Source organism: Macadamia integrifolia, chromosome 3, assembly GCF_013358625.1.
Source record: "Macadamia integrifolia cultivar HAES 741 chromosome 3, SCU_Mint_v3, whole genome shotgun sequence".
Lineage (NCBI taxonomy): Eukaryota > Viridiplantae > Streptophyta > Magnoliopsida > Proteales > Proteaceae > Macadamia > Macadamia integrifolia.
The window spans coordinates 32,880,683-32,900,984 of record NC_056559.1 but is presented as its reverse complement, the minus strand read 5'-3'; the positions used below and the strand labels follow the sequence as shown (position 1 = coordinate 32,900,984).

Sequence of the window (20,302 nt, the reverse complement as noted above, 5' to 3'; positions counted from 1 at the left end):
CTATTTACCTGCCTTAATTTGTAATATCTGACACATGTAATTTTGAGTGGGTGGCATCCGTCAACAAAAATTTATTTCTTCGGTGGAGAAAAGGTTGGAAAACAATATGCTACTTTCTTTTTTGAGTGTTCCATCGATTCTTTTTATCTGGAATAATGCCCAATCTTCTTAGATTTTGAATGTTATAATATGATTTTTGAAATTACATAAGGGAACAACTATAACATGGTTTCTGTTCACCTTTATTTTTAGTCTTGCCGACATGGTATTTAAGTGGATGCTGTACATTGACTAAGAGACTAAGAGTTACTCGTTTGGTGGGGAATAGGTGGAAAGGAATTTAGAAACTTTCTGAGTATTCCATATCTGAACTCTAAAGGGATGATTAGGAAAAAAAATAAAAAAATTTGGAATAAGTTTTGAGTTCTGTTGCAAGAAAAATTCATGTTAATTCTGCAGGTAGACTATTTTTTCTTTCCGTTTTCAGCTTTTTCTTTTTTATTTAGAGTTAGTAGGTCTCTTTCCACATAATGTTTGGCCTAGTGAGGAAAACTGGGTTTATGATATGTCCAAAATAGTTTTTCGACTGCTTAATCCCCGAGCCCATTTCTTTTTTACCTCATACTCTTGCTTCTATCATAACCAGTCTCTTGATGGCGGTTCCTTTTAAAGGTTTCTAATTTTGAGACACTTAGTTTATGTTACCAACTTTGAGATTTCGCTTTCATGCTATATAACAAATGTGTCCTAGGGTCAGCTTTGATGGAGGTACTTTCTTGTTCAGTTATAGGGTTTAATTAAGGGAGTATTTTGTTGAAGTGAGTTTTAATTTGGGTTGGTAGTTTAGAGGTTATTTAATTTCTAATTTGAATCTGGAGTGGAGTCACAGTGTGGTTGATATGTTGAGTTTTGGGTAGGTGTAGGTCTGTTGATTTATTGGTTTCATTTTTTATTTTGGGGGAGGGAAGAGGGGGAAGGGGGGGTACTAAAGTGAACTGTTTAATACAAAAAGGTGGTCACCTATGTCACATTTCTGATCAAGGGGGACAAGGTGATTCCTTGTCAACCAAGGCTGGTGTCGTTTTACTACCAAAAGGTGTGAGCATACCTTCTCCGTGTAAAAGAGCCTTGGTGCCACACAGGCAATGCCTTGACAACTATGTTATTTGTTTGCTTGTGGGTAAACTCCTTGTTGACCAAGGCTGGTGTCATTTTGCAACCAAAAGATGTGAGCACGCTTTGTCCATGTAAAAGTGCCCTGGCGTCACATAAGCGATGCCTTAACAACTATGTTATATGCTTACCTGTGGGGTAAAAGACAAGGAAGGATATTTTATTTGATTGAACATGGAATTTGTCACTCTCCTCTTCTAGTAGCTGTAGTTTGTCTTAATAATTGCCTCTTCATATGGAATTGATACTTGTTTCAATAACACAGGACAAATGCCAGCATTAAAAATGAAAGCCAAACCTAACGTGAGTTGTTTAAGAGAAGGCGATGGTCTCCGGGTATGCAACAAATCATGTAAGATATCCAAAAACTCATCTCTGCAAGTCAGAGTATCTCAACAAGCAGCAGAATTGGACACTTCGCTTCAAAATTCTGAGGATGGTAAGCAACTATACTCTCTTCTGTACACTTGCACAAATTTTCCATATTGGCATTAGGAAGGGTAAATGGAGGAAACTAAATTTTTATGAATCATTATGTCTTTTGTTCTGTCTGGATCTCTCCGGTGGCTGATCAGCCACCATATAAATTTTCTACTTTGTTCAGTTCAAGAGTTTCTTTTTTATCTTTTTTTCAAAGGTTCAATTTCTATTGCTTTGTTCTGCTTATTACTGATCTGATTTGATCCAGATATGATCCTAATCCGATTTGATTAGAGTGATTCTAAGGTCTTGATCCGATGTTATAAAGAGCAGAGCAATCCAAGTGATAATCCTATCAAATCCAATAATGCCCTAGATCTGATCTGATTGAAATCATTTATACTTATATAAGATCTCTGTTGACACTATATAGATAAAAAAATTTTAGTTTTAGATTCTTTCAGGCTTTATGTTTATTTTTCAGGTTGGCTGAAATTACCCTTATTTTCCTTCTTGTTTTGAGTTTTGTGTTTTGTGTGTTTGTGTGTGTTTTTTTTTATACAAGTGCATATTATATTCTATATAAGTAATATAAAATTCATTTCCAGTTGTAGAATATTATATAATCAGATGAGATTGGATTCAAATTCAGATCACTGAATATAAAATGCTCATATCTAACCTGTTGGCAGTGCAACTGCTTCGTATAGTGGGAAATTTTTTATGGAAATTGAAAAAAAAATTATACCGTGAAATTATCATTCAGTGACGGACAATTCATGTTATTACTCCAGTGTCTTCCGACATCGAAGTATCTCAACAAGATATGGGACATGATAAAGTTGTTGATGACTTAAAATTGGTGGATGGAGGAGCCCTTCAATTTCAAATGTCACCATTGTCTTCAGTTGATTCTGCATCTGTTTCAAGAACGGTATGATCTAAGTTCCAGCAATTATATAGTATTTTGCAATTTGAGCATATAACATAGACATATACTTTTTTTGGTGTCATTTTGGCCAAGAGTTCTAAATCATGTCAAGTTTAAGTTTTCTGAAATCTCCTACAAAAGTTGTACTTTTCTCCAGGTTCCATTTGAAACTTTCCTTTTACGTGGTTTTCGACCTGGAAACATACAGAGAATGGTTTTGTCATCTGGAAAATCTTAGAAGTCTCATTGTTTCTTGGGAAATATTGTGATGAGACATGCTGCACTACAAACAGTGCAGCCGCAGGAATAAGAAGAACCAGGCCCATGGTTCTTCAACTGGACTTTGGCTCAGGCCAGACAAGGCCCATGGGTCTGGGTGTTTGCTGGTTCATCCAAAACCAGAATCATGGGGTTATTTTGTAGTACTACTATTAGCTGGCCTAGTTACTAATTTGGTTACATAGTCGTATCTTTAGTTTCTAATCTTGGTATTCCTATTTCCTAGATGTCCAAGGCACCACTACTACATGTGTGAGCCTATTTTAGTACTTTCTATTTTATTACTTTCCATTTTAGAGGTGGTAGGCTCCTCTTTATATTGTAAGGGCCACAGAGCATTCCCCATAATTTATTGAAGTCAATGAATTGGCTTTGTTTGCCCTTTTGCTGTGAGAGACACTGTGCATGATGAGATTCCTTGTAATAGCTTAATGTGATGCTATTAGGGTTAGTAAGAGAATGATACAGGCCATAGGTATGAGGCCTTGGTCATATCCCTTCCCTTTCCCCTATTCTCCTACATTCCCTGAGATTCCAGCAAGGCTTTGAAGCTATTTCGTAGGCTGTTCCTGAAGATTGTGTTTCTGTTCAGTGTGCTGTTAGAGAGGAGAGTCACATACATCAAGGAAAGCTTGTTTGGAAGACCAATTCGCATTCACAGCACCCTATGGTTGCAGGAGCTTGGAGTTTTTGTTGCTGCAACTTCTCTCCCTCATAATTGTTGATCAACCGGTCAGTTCCTTGTGATCTTTAGGAGTTTCAGCACACTCCAAGGGCCTTTCATCGATCAGGTGGATAACCATCCATTCTGTAGATCAGAAATAACAGTGAACTTTCTATTTTAGATTCTACTTTGTATTTTACTTTTTTCTTCATAGCTTTCGATATAGCCATCTATTGGCTGAGATATTTAAAGGGTTATCCATTACCTCGGCCCTATAACTGATCCAAATTTGAGGGTGATATGGCCTACAGTTTTTGAGAACCTGGTAGCTGCTAAATGCCCAAATCTGAATCCTCTAGTTTCTGTTTTTTTTCACCTCATGTAAATGTCAATCCTATTGTTGGATCACCCTCGTTCTTGGAAGTATTGTGCTGCTACCCTAGACCCATACATGACCAGAATTTGGGACTGATCCCTAGACTTGTTCATCTGTTATTGAGGTTCCTATACTGCTGTGGTATTTAGCTTATGGTTCTACCTGTGGGTGGGTGGGTGTAGCTACTTGCTGTTAAATCAAATTTTGATTGAATTTTCTCATTTTGGAGGTACCAAAAATACTAATAAAATTGAAATTGTTTACCTTGCTTGTGCTGTGTGAGTTTTATGCTCAAATTAACAACTGATTAGTTCAAGTGGTACGAGATGCAGGAAAAGTTACATGGTAATAAATGTTGGGTCAAGATATTCATAGCGATCTAATAGTGACAGTTGGAATCTGTCTTGACTTTCCTACATTAGCAAACATTGATGGGTTCCTGTGATAGAGGATCCATGCCCATCTCACCGGTTAAGTTCAAGACCGTAACAAGTAGAGGGAAGTGCCTTAAAAAAGTGAATTCAAAATTGCATAAAATTACAGAATGCCATTTAGTTCTAGGACAGTGAAACACATTCTTGCAGTTTTGTTTACATTTGAAGTAACTTTTTACCCATTTATAGTTATTGTTTCAGCTGAAATTTGATCAGTGAGATGGATGTGGGGACTTATCACATGGACACACAAACGTTGATCCAATTCTGACACATGCAAGAAAATATAACCTAAATATCAAATCTCAGTGACACTTCTGTACATTTATATTTTTCCATTGCGAGGCACAAGACTACTACTTCATTTTATTTTGTTTATGATTAGAGTTCTTCATTATGCAAAGCAAAAGTTTTTCTGGGTGGTGGTATTAACATGGAACCTTTGGATGGTTACACTTTGTTCTACGGGAAGAGTGATGTGGCAATTCTGACCTCCGGATATCTAAGGAATGGATTGGATTGGACACATGTCAGATTTCAGATCCAAATTCAAATATATATATACTCCCATGCACTGACATACCCTCCCATATATGTCTATTTGTCCCTTCAGTAGTGCAGTGCACCCTTGGCAATTCTGGATTTTTCAATGCTTTTTTTTTGCCGCTTGGGCTGAACTACCACTATCCACAAAGTTTTCGCCCCATTTAAACTGCCGTATGACAGAATTAAGTGCCTGTTCAAAGATATCCATGTTAGGCTGCTATCCACCAATACCACTTCCTCAATATAAAGAACATAGAAAGGACTATAACAATGAACTGAATGAAAAGCAAGAAAAAGGGATTAAGCCATTAACCATTTGAAAAGGAGAAAAATAAGTGCAGCAATCCTACCAGAACTAGTAATTTTGCTAGCATCTCTTAACTTACTTTTGATGAACTGGAGATTGGCAATTTTCTTTTTTGTCCCTTGAGGAGGATGATTTGTATTTTGATTTGGCCCCTTTGGTCAACTTCAGTTTGTCTGGTGAAGTCTGTGATTATGACCAATGGATGAAATTGATGCTCTGTAACAACTGTTCATTGACTTGCAGGATTTGCCATCAACCTTGTGCAATCCAGACTTGGAAACAATCTTCTCACCTGCTTTGGAGTCACCCACCTGCCCTTCAAACTTGGAAACAATTTTCTCACCTGGTTTGGAGCCCAATGATGTTCACTGTATACCAGAAGTTCACAACTGCAATGGTACTTTTAAAAGTTTTGTCAATTGAACTTAATTTTCCATTTCATTTTGTAGATCTCTTTTCTTTCCTTGTACTTCGTGTTAGTTTTCTGTCAAATTCACATTTTGAAGGGTTTGCTATAAAAGTTGGTTATTCAGTATACTTGTGCTAGTAGAATATCTATCTATCATAATGTCTTCCAGATAGCATCTTGTTTTTCAAAATTGGAAGAAAGAAGAGAACATAAGCTGAATAACAGGTTTGGACAGGCTGATTTTTGGTGTCAATGGCTGGACCCATGGCAAATGTATTTGTCTTCTGGGAACTTGAAGCTGGTGTCAGAAACTTGTATCTTTGGACAATTTCATCTTATATTCTATTTTATAACCCAGGCTGTGTCATTGGGAAATTGATGTGCCAGCTCCAATTGTAGCAAAACAAACTAAGTGACAAGCAAATTCTTTCCTGCATTTGTCAGGAAATGTGCATTGTCCAGGATGATTTACCCAAGGTTTGGTGGTTATCAACAGTGGCTACCATAACCTTGAGTCATCCAAATAAAATCTGCAAAAGCCAGGAAGCTGCCCCGCCCTTGGGCTCATGTTCCAATCCAGTGATCATCTATTCACACAGCTACTGAGTTGTCCAATTTCTGATTCGGTCTACTAGTGATGGTGAAATCTATATAATATATACATGAGAATTGTGTGCATGCATTTATTTTCCTCTGCTGTATTTTGACTTCTTCAGCCACACACCTCTTTTGTATGCCTGCTTTTGGCCGTTTTTTGTTAGGCATTGAGACCCACCTTAGGTGCTGAGTGGTGTCCTCCCCTCCCTAATACCTAATACATAGTTCCGTCTATGGATCCCAAAGCTTCAACCATGGCATGGCAGTAGGCAGTAAGCAGTAAGCAGTAAGCAGTAAGTAGCAGTAAGCAGTAAGCAGTAAGTTGGCTCTAGATTTTGTTTTTGGATGGTATTGTTCATCTTTCCAGGTATCTAGGTCTCCCAGTCCAGCAATCAGCCCCACCAGGCTGACTGATTCTACTTGACCTGGCCATTTTCCAGTTTGGCCTCCAGCCTATTCTGATGACCATGAAGTCAAATTTTTTTTGTTTGTTTGTTTATTTATTTATTTATTTTTGGTTGGTTTTTTCCTTTTTCATCAATGGTGCTTTTAACACGTTTGTTTACTATGTGAATTTTTTAATCACTTACGTCAATATTGTTGCTTTTCCATAGGAAACGAAATCATGCATCAGTTTGGTTTGATTTTTAAGGAACTGTTGGAAGTTATAAGAACTCTTTATACTAATGGAATTATTGATAGACCGTTCCATATATAGTTATGTATTTGAATGATTTTCAAGGCATTCCATGCTAGAATGGTATCCAGATTGAATGAATGAATGGAGATAGTAGGCAGGATATACTGTTAGGGACTTGGTTAATATAGAAAAGGAGTAAATTGGGTATCATGATCTATTGATAACCTTTATAGAATAGATAATGAGAGTCTCAATAAATGTCTTCATATTAACAACTGATTGAATCTAGCTTGTCTACATGATAAGTAAAGTTTTCCTGATAGTTTCTTATGTTACTTTAGCATAGTTTTATTTCTTCATTTAACTTGTTCCTGAGGCCTGTATGTCCTAGTCGTTTTTTATCCACTGGCAAAAGGAGTTTATTAACCCAGGCTGCAAAGTCCAGAAATAATAATGGTAAATTTAAGGGAAAATCTTTTCTGGACTAGTGGATCCATCCATTTAATGATTTTGATTCATGTCCAAGAATGATACTATTTATGCATAACTAGGAAAGTTGCTTATACTTGTGTAATAATAAATAGGGTAATTTACAGCGCCACCCCCTATAGAATGCTGCTATTAGAGAGACACCCCCTGTATAATTCCAAATTATACTCAGACCCCCTGCCGTCAATCACTGTTGCGGAATATACCTTATATGCTGATGTCAGCTACTGTATATTTTTTTAAATACCAAAATGCCCTTGTAAAAGGTGAAGTACCTAATATACCCTCTAATAAGTCCCCAACCCTAAAACGAAAAAGACCCATCTCCAAATCGGTACCGTGTTCTTCATCCCCAAATCCTTCACATTTTCAAAGCTCTGGTGATCTCTCTTCATGAAGAACAGCGGCAAACCCATTTTTTTAGAATTCATATTCATCCGTTTATCGTCTCTCAACCTGAAACCTTAGAAACACCAGAAGCTTTTTCACATCCAGGTTTGGTTTTGAATCAAGAGAAGCCATATCCTGGGATTTTTCAATGTTCCCAAACCCATCTGCAGTTTGTTTTTTTTTTTTTGGATGAGCTGACTTGATCTAAGATAAGAAAACAGAGGAAAAACGTTTTGAAGAAAAAAAAATATATATTAATCACTTGCAGGGATGGAAAGATGGCTTAGTATCATCAAAGTCGAGCAGTTGGGAAAGAATCATCATTTCCATCCATTTGATAAAGTCTCATTTTTAATCCTAAATTAAAATCCTAAATCACATAAACACAAAATTGAGAGAAATAAAACGGAAGAGATAAGAGAGTAGAATTTCTCCAGATCCTCTTCATGAGGCATGCAAGAACACTGCCTTTAAGGTTTTGCAGAAACGGAGATCTGCAAATCCAGCATCGTCTTATACACAGCACCCACATGATGACAACACTGGAGAGCTACTAATCAGTAATCGACGCCATTCGAAATCCTAAAACTAGATCTATTAAACCATTTAGATAGAAAACCCCTAAGGCAATTAAGGCCACAACCCTAAAAGAAGAGAAGAACTCTGTAGGAGAGACTCGTAGTTAAAGACTATGAACCATTTGCCAGTACTTCTTTTCGGTTGGATCACCGATTTCTGACAAATAGACTTGATAAACCCTAAGGGGCTCCCCTGAATCAGAAACCCCTTCCTCCTTCGTTTCAGTTTGAGAGTGAAAACCCTAAGGGGTTCCTGAAGTAGATACCCCATGTTTCTTCTTCTTCATTTCAGGTTGAGAGTCGAAACCCTAAGGGTCTCCCCTGAAGCGGAAACCCCCTTGTCCTTCTTCATTTCAGGTTGAGAGCTTTCACAATCTACTCCTCCCTTCTTCTTCGTTTCAGGCTCTTCTCTTCGTTCTTTCCTCCTTTATTCTTGGTTTATGGAAGAGCTTCACTCAGGTTAGAGCCAGATCCATTTGAAGGGGAAAAGGGTTTGAATAACAACTGTTGGATTAATAATATACACATGTCAGGTTCACAAAGAGAACTTAGGTAAAATCATGTGTTTTAGTCAATAGGGTACAACAGTCATTTTAACTCCTCACTTAACAGCGACTGGCGATAGGGGTCTGAGTATAATTTGGTATTCTACAGGAGGTGTCTCTCTGATAGTGGCATTTTCTAGGGGGTGGCACTGTAAATTACCCTAATAAATATTATTTATTAACTGCACATTTTAAATTCAGATAATTAAATCAATATCCACATGCTCATTTCTCTCTCTCTCTCTCTCTCTCTCTCTCTCTGACTGGTGAGATATGGGAAGATTCCTTTCTTTTTCCGTTTCTGTATCTGTTACTCGATGGTACATATGCCGATTTTGGAAATCAGTCCAATTACCCTTCCCCAAATGATTTGTTCTTCCCCTTCTCCCTTGATGTTTATCTCATTCTATTCCTCTTTTCTATGTAAATGTTCCTCTTGAATCGCCGGTCATGAATCATGATTCACAAACACCCATAGGCTGTTTGGTGCGACAACTATGATAGCAGAGGTAGGAGTTGAATACAAATCAGGCTAGTGGACAGCTTCCTTCTATTGTCCGTTCTTGGTTGAATCAGCCTCTGGTTTTTGGATGGTATTATGCAAGTTGAGAGGAATCTCAGGGTCTGGCAAGTTATTTTGGTTTCACCGATGGCGACTTAGAAATGTATCTTACATGAAGCCTTTTTGATAAGGCACCAGCCTGTAGGAAAATGACATTGCATTAATTCTTATAGGGACACAACTCGACAAGAGTGAAGGATATAACAAAACATGGCTGATTCTGTTGACAGGTATGAGATTGAATATAGATACAACCAAGCATCAAGAAGTAAAAGTGGAGAATCCCAAACTTTACCCCAAAAAATGGTCTTGATGACAGCGTTAGGAAGCTCCCAGGAAGCTACAATATGACAATTTCTAGGGGAGGGAATACATGGGGCGAAGACATTAGTAATCTTAAACTTCACATCAAGGAAAATGGAGTTCCAAATCTTCCCTAGCGGCCTAGAGTTGGAGGTCCATTTCCTAAAATTTCTTTCCATCCAAATTTGGTTTAGAGTTGCACAAAAAGTGAGCTTGCCCACCGAATACATATGGTCTTCCCTTGGAACGTAATGTTCACCCAGATCCACTCCCTTTGAAAGGGGAGGATGTGCCCGCTAGAAGGCCAGCATTTGGATAGCACCAAATTCCAAATGGAGGCAGAGACTGAGCAATCAAAGAAAAGGTGATCAATGTCTTTGAGATGGGCACAAGGAGGGGGCTGGAATTCTTCTCTGGATGAGGAAAGCTTGTGTGGGCAGGAAATTAGTGGAAATCCTCCACGTTATTTGGCGAAGGATGTGATGCTTGGACCAAATGAGCCTATGCCATGTGGAGGAGCCTTGGGCTCTAACAAAGTTCCAAGATGACTTGGCATTGAAAATACTAGAACTAGATGGGTTCCAAATAATAAAATCCCAATTCCTCTTAGAAGTCCTGGGGATGGCCGGCAAGGAGTTCCAGACCTCAGCAAGCTAGGAATCATCAGGAACTGGAGGAGACCAAGAACTGGTGGATAGAATGTCTACAACAAGAATATGCTTTGGCAGTCTGGAGCTGTATCTGGCTCTGGCACTGATAATATGAGGAAAAACTCCCATAGGATGCCAATGGTCAAGCCACAAAAGAGTAGCGGACCCATCCACAATCTAAGTGGAGATAGTTGCAAAGGCAAGAGACCTAAGAGAGAACATTTTGTGCCAAACCTAAGAAGCATCCAAGGGAATCTGCATCGACCAGAAAGTGTTGGATCTGAGAATAGAAGAGTATGCCCAATGAACCTAGATACTTTTCTTTTTAGAGACCAGATTCCATATAAGCTTGAGGATCCCCGCGGAGTTGACATCCTTTATACATCTTAAACCCAATCCTTCTTCAGTTTTTGGATGGCAGGTAGAAGCCTAGCTAATCGGTCTAAGGAATTTAGAGCACTCGGTTCCTTTCCAAAGGAAGGAAGCAAAAATGGATTCAAGCTTAGAGGAGATGGATTTAGGCATACCGTATATACCAGACCAGTAGATGTAAGAGGCTTACGGAACAGATCTCATAAGCTCTGACCGACCTGAATAGGATAGCAATTTTCATTTCCAAAGCTGGAGGCGCTTTCTAATGAGATCCATCATTGGGGTGCAATGATGGGCAATGAGCCTTGCAGGGATTAGGGGCAGACCAAGGTACTTGACAGGGAGCTGGCCTAGGGTAAAACCAATCGACTCTAGGAAAGAAGCCTTATCAATGTCAGAGACTCCAACTAAGAAGATAAGGGATTTGCTAGGGTTGATGTGAAGACCCGACATGGAGGCAAACTGATTCAGGCAATACATAATAGACTCCAAGGAGGATGCATCAGCCCTAGAGAATATCATCAGATCGACAGCAAAAGCCAGGTGGTGATCTTGGTAGCCTTACACTTAGGGATGGCAGAGATGAGATGTTGATCAGTAGCAATTTGCAGAGATCTGGAAAGGACTTCCATAGCTAGGTAAAAAATATAGGGAGACAGGGGGCATCCTTGACGAATTCCTATAGAGGAGAAGTACCCGGCTGGGCTACCATTCACTAAGACCGTGAAGCGAGGAGAGGCAATACATTGATGAATCCAGTTGGAGAACACAGGAGGGAATCCCATCTTGCTCAGAACTGAAAGAATGAAGTCCCATCTCAGGGAGTCAAAAGCCTTGTGAATGTCAATTTTCATAAGGACTGCCGAAGAGTGGGATTTCCTGTCAAATCCTCTAATACCCCAAATTTCTTATTTCAGTTACGGATAAGGAAGATAGAGGGTGGACCTCAGAGCAATGATAAGGTTGCTCCATTGCGACCTAGTGGTCGTGGGTACAAGTCAGGAAACAACCACTCTGTGAAGTGCGAGTAAGGCCACGTACATCATGACCCACCCCAGACCCCGTAGTGGAAGGAGCCTCGTGCACTGGGTACCCCCTTCTTTTTTAGTTATGGATAAGGAAGATGGTAGCCTGTATCATTGTAGAGTTTTTGTATTGAGCATCAAAATACTTAATTCCTATGCCATTTTAGAGAAACTATACACTGATACTTTAAAAGTTAAATGAAGGGCCAGGATCTAAACCGAAGCAAATGGACAGCTGTGAGGGTGATCATCCAGAATGACTCTTTGGACCCGTTTGTCCAGGAAAACCATACTCTAAATTAGATAAATAAATAAATTTCAATTTAACCTGATTTGAGGGAGTGAAATTATGGTTTGTTAACACAAACACCAAGAAACACGAAGAAATAAACAGATTAAGCAAATGTATCACACCGAGATTTAATGTGGTTCACACACCAATATGATGTGCTACATCCACAGGAAAAGCTGAAGATGATCCACTCTATGATAGAAGAAAAATACAATGAAGATCTCTTAAGAACACTAAAAGTTGCAGCAGAACTCCAAGAAAAATGTCCAAATCACTCGTCTCTCTTTCTTGCACAAGACAATAAAACAAACAAATACTCCTAGTCGGTTTGGGTCGTACTGTAATGCGGGGCCTTCACCCCTGCACCCCGAAACAAGATTAATGATGGGCTCCCCCCTGCCATCATAGACCTCACAAAATTTCTCCTTCGGGTCGCCTCCAAAAATTGTCGGAGCAGGGCAATCTTTGAAGCGGGTACAAGAATTCAAGACACACATAACATGGTTTGTGATGTCGGGGCATGACGTGTGATTGGTAATGCTGTAATCATGTCAGGTTGCTACCTTACAAAGTCAATAAGAAATTACCTGATTTGTCAGAATATTAGATCTTTGTATATGGGAACCCGCCTTTATCACACTTCTTTTATTATCATTTAGAATTTAGTTCATGGGCCGCTAACTCGATATGAAAGGAAAGTTGTTCTCCCTTATTTTGTCACCTTAATGTTATAGGTGATGCAAGTAAGTCACTTAATGGGCTTATTTTGTTGCAAATAAGTCTTGGGTTGGGTTATATATGTGTTGGGCCTTTGATCCCATGGGTTTTATTTATAATGGGCCACTTTAATGGGCCTAAAATATGGGTAGAAAGTAGGAAAACGGGATTTAATTCATTATTTTAGTTAGAGTCCTATTTTGAGTCTATTTCCTTAGTTATTTGAGTTTTGTAGTCAGTTTAGGTTTCCCAATTAATTAAAGATTGCGTTAGGCCTTTCTTTTTAGTGTTTGAGTCATTTTTGAGTCTCGTATATAAGTTTATAAGGGGCTACAACATTGAACACGAATATATTAATGAAAAAAGAAAAGATGGCTTATGTTGTTGTGCTGTGGGATGCAGTTGGATGAGATGCCCTAGGTGAGATGCCTAAACCTGAGGGGTGAGATGCCCATTCACTAGTTTTTCTTCCCCCCTTCTCAACCCTCCATCGAATTCTCTTTCTTTTCTTATTTTCCTTTTATTTGTTTGCCTGGGAGGACATCTTATTTATTTAGCCAGAATTTCAGATCCTGCATGGGATTATGATCACTTGTGATTCTAGTTCTACATTAAAGGGGCTCTATATCATCTAAGAATTAGGGACCAGAATTCTTAGTTAAAACCAGAATTGCAGGCTTAGAGAATATCAGAAGAGAAAATTAATAATAATCAATCAATATGTTAATACAAGTAATACTCTGGTAGAAGGTGGCTTTCAACTAGATTCACAGCTCTGCAAACTTAGAATGTAATCTGATAGATGGATTAAAATTCTGAAACAGTCCAAATAAACAATTAAAATTTCAACAGAATTGGAGATTTTTAATAGCACCAGATCAGAGAACCTTGATCTTGACGAAATCCTGGTCGAAGCCTAGTTTTATATGGAAAAGAATCTCAGATTAATTCAAGGGTTGTATTTTGTGTAAGAAGTTTCCTATTTCTGTGAGGAATCTCAGAAACTGAGGACCAAAAACAGATTACAATTTTAGGGAGCAACGGAAAATAATTGATCAGTTTAATGGACAATATCAACTGGAAACTGAGAGCTAACTGTCCCCAAATGAAATCATATTGTAACCACAATATCTAACTAAAGAAAACAGCAAAGATCAACAGAAAACTGGTGTGCAAGTTACTTGATATCAGATTGTGGTAAAAGGAGAATAAGATAGGAAAGAGAGGATTATGACCTGGGATCCACCACCAATGTTACTGCATCGCCACAGTGACAACAGTTCTGAATCACTACAGAACCGTACGAGGCAGAAAGTCACTTCTGATTCAACTAAAAACATGGGGAAGGCTGCTGACTGCCCTCAAGTAGACTCAGATTGGTTTTGGAATTACTCTTGACCAACAGGAATTACCGCTTATCCAAAACTGAAAAAGAATTGAAAACAGATAATAACTTCTACTGTAAGGTAAAGAGGAATTTTTCTAGACTATAACCCTTCAAACAGGATTTAAAAAGGTATAGAATCATACTAGAGTTCCCCTCCTGTACAATAAGACATTGAATAATCAAATAACAAATGATAAGGCCTAAAACTAATCCCCATGATGGACTAAAGTAATGAACTAATTACTGGTTCAAAACCAAACCATAAAACTGGTTTATCAAGAACCGCAGGCTAGAAAATGAGCCTGTTTCTTCCTTTTTTGTTAGTATTTAAGATAATACTTGTGATCTGCATCATAATGATGTCTAATTTATGTTCATTTCCTTGGCCATTAATCATGAGTAATATCTTATCCATAGTATGATCCTGTGATCTATAGTGGATGTTCTTCAGCATTTTTTCTTCTTATTTCTTGCTTCTTTCACAGAAACTGATTCTATTAGGGTCCAAACGTTGTCATCAATTGGCCCTGTTCTTTATAATCTTTTACATTAAAGTCTGTCCAAAAATGCTTTTGTATGCAATCTCAAAGTTGTCTCAAGCTTTCCATTTGATGATATCCAAAGTTTTTCCTTTTCTTGCAATGGACTACAATTGGAAATTTCAATATCATTACGAATAATATATTTCTGGATGTTTCATTATGTCCCCCTTTTCTGTGAATATTGTTTTCAATATGCTTATTATTTCATAATTTTTTCAGCTGGGAGTGATGAAGTACCTGATGTGCCACATTTGGTTGCTGATGAAAGTGATGATGGTAGCAGTAGCTCAAGTGACTATCAAACATGCAATGTATCAGATTTCTTTATATCTGACATGAGTCTTGCTGGTTTGTCTTTCGATGGGGACATAGGATTTGATGATGTTGCAGAGGCCAATTCCTCTCTTGGTTACAGCTGTACTGATTCTGATATGATGTCTGATATAACTGAGAGATACATCATACTGCCTTTCCTTGAGGAAACTGCTGGACCAAGCAACACACCTCATGGTGAGGTGTGTGAAGAGGTGGTGACAAATTCTGATGATTCATGTTTGTATCTGGCCATCCATCAGATGAAAGCCTGTGACCAGGAGCCTGATGTTAACTCTCACTCTGTGGACTTGGATAAAGGGAACTCTTTTGAGCCACATTTGTTTACGGAAAACTTACACGATCTATCTGATGTGGTTACATCATTTAGGCCTATGTTGTTGCCAAAGGAAACAAGGAAAAGGAAGTCAGTCACCCTCGTACTTGATTTGGATGGTAAGGAAGCTGGTTTACCAATACCTCTCTCTCCTTGTGGTCTTATGTATATTACTTTATTACTTTCTCCCTGATGCTTACTGATGCCTTATGAATTACATTATTCCATCTAGTTCCCATTCTTAACAATGACTTTCTTCTGGTCCTTTGGGTGAGTGCAACATGAATTGAACAAGTTTGCACGAGCTTGACATAAGATCTCAAAATTAATGTTTGGGGAAAATATATACTAAATGGTCTCCAGGCTTTTGCATGATTTCTCCTTTCTCCAAAGTTCTGGTAGTTGCATAAGCAACAAAGATTATTTTTCTACTTGGACTCCATTCCATGCAGGATGCAAGGAATTGAATCCTTTGAGACTAGTTATTATGTAGTAGTTTGTGAGCTACATATCGAGCTTCACACGTTCATAGTTTGTGAGCTACATATCAAGCTTCACATGTTCATATTCTTGCTTGCCAGTTTCCTGTCAGTTTCTTTCTGAGTTCTCTTATATTGGGATTGTTGATATTCAAGATTTATTTATTTATTATTATTTTTTTTTTTGCATATATACAGAAACACTCGTCCACTCCACCTTGGAACAGTGTGAAGATGCAGACTTCACCTTTCAGGTTTTCTTCAACATGAAAGAGAACACGGTTTATGTGCGACAAAGGCCTTACCTCCGGACATTCTTGGAGAGAGTTGCGGATATGTTTGAAGTTGTTGTCTTCACTGCCAGTCTAAGTAGCTATGCTGAAGAGCTTCTGAATATACTGGATCCGGAAGGAAAATTTATCTCCCGACGCGCTTATCGTGAATCATGCATTTTTTCAGATGGTAGCTACACCAAAGACTTGACAGTTTTAGGAGTTGACCTGGCAAAAGTTGCCATAATTGACAATTCTCCACAGGTATTATTTTTGTTCTTAACATGCTCAAACAAATTCACGTCAGGCATGGTTCTGTACAATGTGCTAGATTGAGAAATGAACTTTACAATAGGTTTAACTTTTATTTGACCACTTATACTAGGAACATGAAAGAATAATCATCATTCTAGCTGTACCCTAACTGTTTTGATTAATAAATTTAAGTGAAAATTGAGTGGATCCAATTTTTCTGGTGGTCGTGGGGCGATACCACTCAACTGTTTCCTTTAGGGTTTGAACTTAAATTTATTCATGTCTGCATTATACTGATTATTGATATGGGAAATTTAGCCACAGTAGTTTAATTAGTAGTATATTTCACAAAGAATGCTTTTGATAATGGTAGCTCCTGACTATTGAAGCTTCCTTCTCTCTTCTATGTTTTCAGGTTTTCCAGTTGCAAGTGAATAATGGGATCCCAATTAAGAGTTGGTTTGATGACCCATCTGACCGTGCACTAATTTCGTTGCTTCCCTTCTTAGAGACACTGGTTGATGCTGATGATGTCCGTCCTATCATTGCAGAGAGATTTGGTAATAAAGAGGAGCAGAGCCCTCTGTTCTCTTCCTCATTAGCTTGAATTTAACAGTCCTGTGTCCCCTCTTCTCTCCTCGAGCAACTGTTCAATACACCCATATCTTAAACCCTTATCCCTCTTTGAACTAGATTAATTAATTATACACCAAGTATAGCTTGTTGAGTTGACCAGTGGTATTGGCCCATCTTACTTCTTCCCTACTCAAGTGTCTCTGAATAGATGTATCCATCCTGTGTCTAGATATAGTTGCGTAGAATTTCTTTTTAATTTTCATTGTGCAGATGAAGGTGCAGATGTTTCCGTACAGGTGTGTATATGACTGATTTTACAATGAATAAAGCTGTCGTGGAATAGTTTGCTTTTGTTTGTCGGGGAATATCGATGTGATGAAAGTTCTGGTCTGAATATCGTTGTTTCTACTGCTTTCTGGTATTTCATGATCCTCTTTCTCCTTGGATACAAGAGAATGATTAAAATTCTTCACTATAATGAATTATCATTCTAAATAGTGTTTATTGATTGAGAAATTCTCTTCCTCGTATTGAAAATGTTTCTGAGCTCCCACTTTCTCTTCTTATCAATTTTGTGATAGTAACTTTGTATCAACATTTTTATTGAATATATCATATACATACCATAGTTGTCAAGGCAGCGTCTAGGAGCCTTTTTTGGTCTCGCCTTGGTTTTTCACCCTCCCTAGCCGCCTTGACAACTATGATCTATACTAACATACTCTTTATTGTTATTTGGTGAAAAGGACATGAGCGTTTCATATATTCTGTTTTCTGGAAATTATTGATTTGACTAATTTATTTCTTGGTAGGATTTGAAAAGATTCAATTGACTTGAGGCATGATTGAAGTTTTACTTGCAGAAGTATGTTGTTCATTGCAAAACTAGTTAAGATGTGTCTTTTTTATTGTCAATTCCCCTAGTCAGTAGGACAAAAATTGCTTTTATCCCATAAACAAAGAAGCGGCAAGTTATTTGAATCTATGAGAACTATTTCTTCCTCCCTCACTGAAACAGTGCACATTTGCACTTAATGGATGGAGAATGTACAGATGGAATATCGTGGTGGGTCCTCCTTATTTGAGAGAAAAACTGTCAAAACTGGATTGAGTGAATGGTGGAAGGATGATTGACAGCTGATGAATTAGTAATTAATCAAATCAGAGGACTGTCAAAAGTCGATGACTAAATGAATGATGATGCATTAGCAGATAATGGATGCACACACTAGAAAGCTCCTTGGGAGGATGCAGAAATTTTCTAACTGTGGATGGTGAGGGAGTTTGTGCAAAGAAGTAGATGGTTGGGAATTACATCAAAAGATTTCTGTGTATCATCCTGATGGTTGTACTCCTTAACATGATGGCTGCCCTGTCACTGCTCAAGATTGTCACTGTTTTGTGTGAAAATAATGAAACGCATTTCAAAGTTGGAGCTTCTTGGTCCAATTGTGAGATCTGAGAAGGTGGGTAGGTTGAGTATAGGTTTTCCATTGAAGCAAGTCTCTGTTGAAAGTCTTTAAAGGTCCCATTGTGTTCAACTGAGACCTATCCTTGCAGTGTTTACTAACCTTTTTAATCTCTCCAGAGGGTACCATTAAACAGTGAATATAGATAATAAGCAGTGACTTGAGTTTGTCTGGGAATTTATTGGCAAAGCTATTTAAGTGCTGGGTTATAAAGATGCAAAAATTAAAATCAAATGCTAGTTATAGGTGATTCTCATTTCTGCATTGTAACAGTAGACAATAGTATTCAGGGGTTGGAACATGTACTTGTGATGCTTGACAGACTCACAGACTGCAAGAATGTCGAGGAGGCCAAGAGGCTAGATAGCTATGATTTGATCATGTAAGAAGACGTAGATGTTCTTATGGTTCTTAACTCACTTAGTGAGACAATGTGGGACCATCAAATGCTACATTGCTTTGCTACACATGATAATTGGTATTTACTTGTTGCATTCACTAACATTGGCCCTGGAATTGAAATTCAAATAACTGGGCCTGTTTTGGATGTTGACTGGTCTGCAGGTGATCCAGATTTGGAAAAGATCATTGGACTGGCCTTCAAATGGCACAGAGGATGGATATGTAGAACTATATTTCTGAGAATCATGCTTTATTAAAGTATCACTGTTTATCTTTCATTTTTCCTGTTTAAACTTTTTTTAACAGAAAAGCAAGCAGTGGAGCTGTATGATTTTGTCCACAGGGATGTCTATGCTCTATGTTTCTAGTGAAACCGAAGTTCTCTGAAAATGTTTATGAGGATGGGGAAAGATTTTTTTTTCCCCTGCTTCATAGGTGTAACCACAGAAAAAGACCAATAAAACTGAGATGTGTATTTGTCTCCCCTTTTGTTTTGGTGGATATAGGTTTTAAATTGTGTATGAGTGTTTTATTTTTTACTTTTGTGGGTTTCCTTTCCTTTTATTTGCATTTTTCAATTGTGCAAGGGTGATATTGCTGAGTTTTTTTCTTCCATTTTTTGTGGACAGCAACCTGACCTAGGCACCCACTGGCCTCATATGGTACTTTCTCTCCCCCCCTCTCTCTCTCTCTCTCTCTCTCTCTCTCTCTCTCTCTCTCTCTCTTCATAGTTATCTTAGTTATCAAGGCAGTCCACCTATGCCAGTCTGGGGTAGGAATGCCGTGAGCATCTTCAGCACACGCGGGGTTGGGAGGGGAGGAGCGTGATCTTTTCGTGCCCGCCGCTGACATGGTTCTTTCTCCCTTATATATATATATATATATATATAATGGATCTACGACCCACAAGGTAGCTTTGTTGGAGCTCAGGTTCTGAGGATGGAGGGCTGACATCTCTCTGCGTGTCTGAGCAACTGAGTTTGCTATTTTGTTAAATGAGCCTTGAAAAAACAAGTCTTAAAAAAGATCATTTATTCTTTTACCAAGAAAAAAAAGGATCATTTAGTAAACGTTTCTTTGTTGGGACGACTCAAAAGTTGCATGGGATGGACAGAATAGGTAGCTGGCGGTTGGCAATTGGCATGGCTGATCGACACTCCATGTGCCTCAGAAAAGGGGGTCATGTTAAAGATCTTCTTAGTGAATAGCTAATTCATATGGTGCAGAAATGGAGGACTTAAATCCTCTAGGTTCTAGCTTCTGGAAGCTCTTCCAGGCAAGGTAGGATGGAAGGCATGAGTATGGTTCAAAGAATCGTGCTGAAATTGGTGGAATAGACCAAATCGAACAAACATTTTTCTTCTCTAACATTTGCCAGGGATTCTTTTTACATAATTAAAATTCTTCCATTAGTCTCTTAAGTGATTGATCTTTCTGACAAAAAACCAAAACCTCGAGTTAACAGTTTAGTCAAATTTGAGAAATTGAACATAACTCCTCTTAAATCTTTTTCCACAAAATAGTTTTCATTTTATTTTGAATTTATGAATGTTGGAAACATTCCAAGAAGAT

At 38.2% G+C, this 20,302-nt stretch overlaps 1 protein-coding gene across 2 annotated transcripts in view; it reads left to right on the top strand.

Annotated features, from left to right (window-relative positions):
* The window catches only part of LOC122072594 (CTD small phosphatase-like protein 2-A), a 22,130-nt gene extending 3,060 nt beyond the window's left edge, over positions 1 to 19,070 (top strand). Inside the window, exons 2-7 of one of the 2 annotated variants that reach the window (XM_042636956.1) lie at positions 1,439 to 1,612; positions 2,388 to 2,527; positions 5,374 to 5,527; positions 14,848 to 15,396; positions 15,955 to 16,292; positions 16,699 to 19,070. In XM_042636956.1, the coding sequence (XP_042492890.1) occupies positions 1,444 to 1,612; positions 2,388 to 2,527; positions 5,374 to 5,527; positions 14,848 to 15,396; positions 15,955 to 16,292; positions 16,699 to 16,890 (1,542 nt within the window). In that variant the 5' untranslated portion in view covers positions 1,439 to 1,443 and the 3' untranslated portion in view covers positions 16,891 to 19,070. The remainder of the gene's footprint in view (positions 1 to 1,438; positions 1,613 to 2,387; positions 2,528 to 5,373; positions 5,528 to 14,847; positions 15,397 to 15,954; positions 16,293 to 16,698) is intronic. The other variant, XM_042636957.1, reaches the window with a different exon arrangement.
* Positions 19,071 to 20,302: the final 1,232 nt, after the last annotated feature.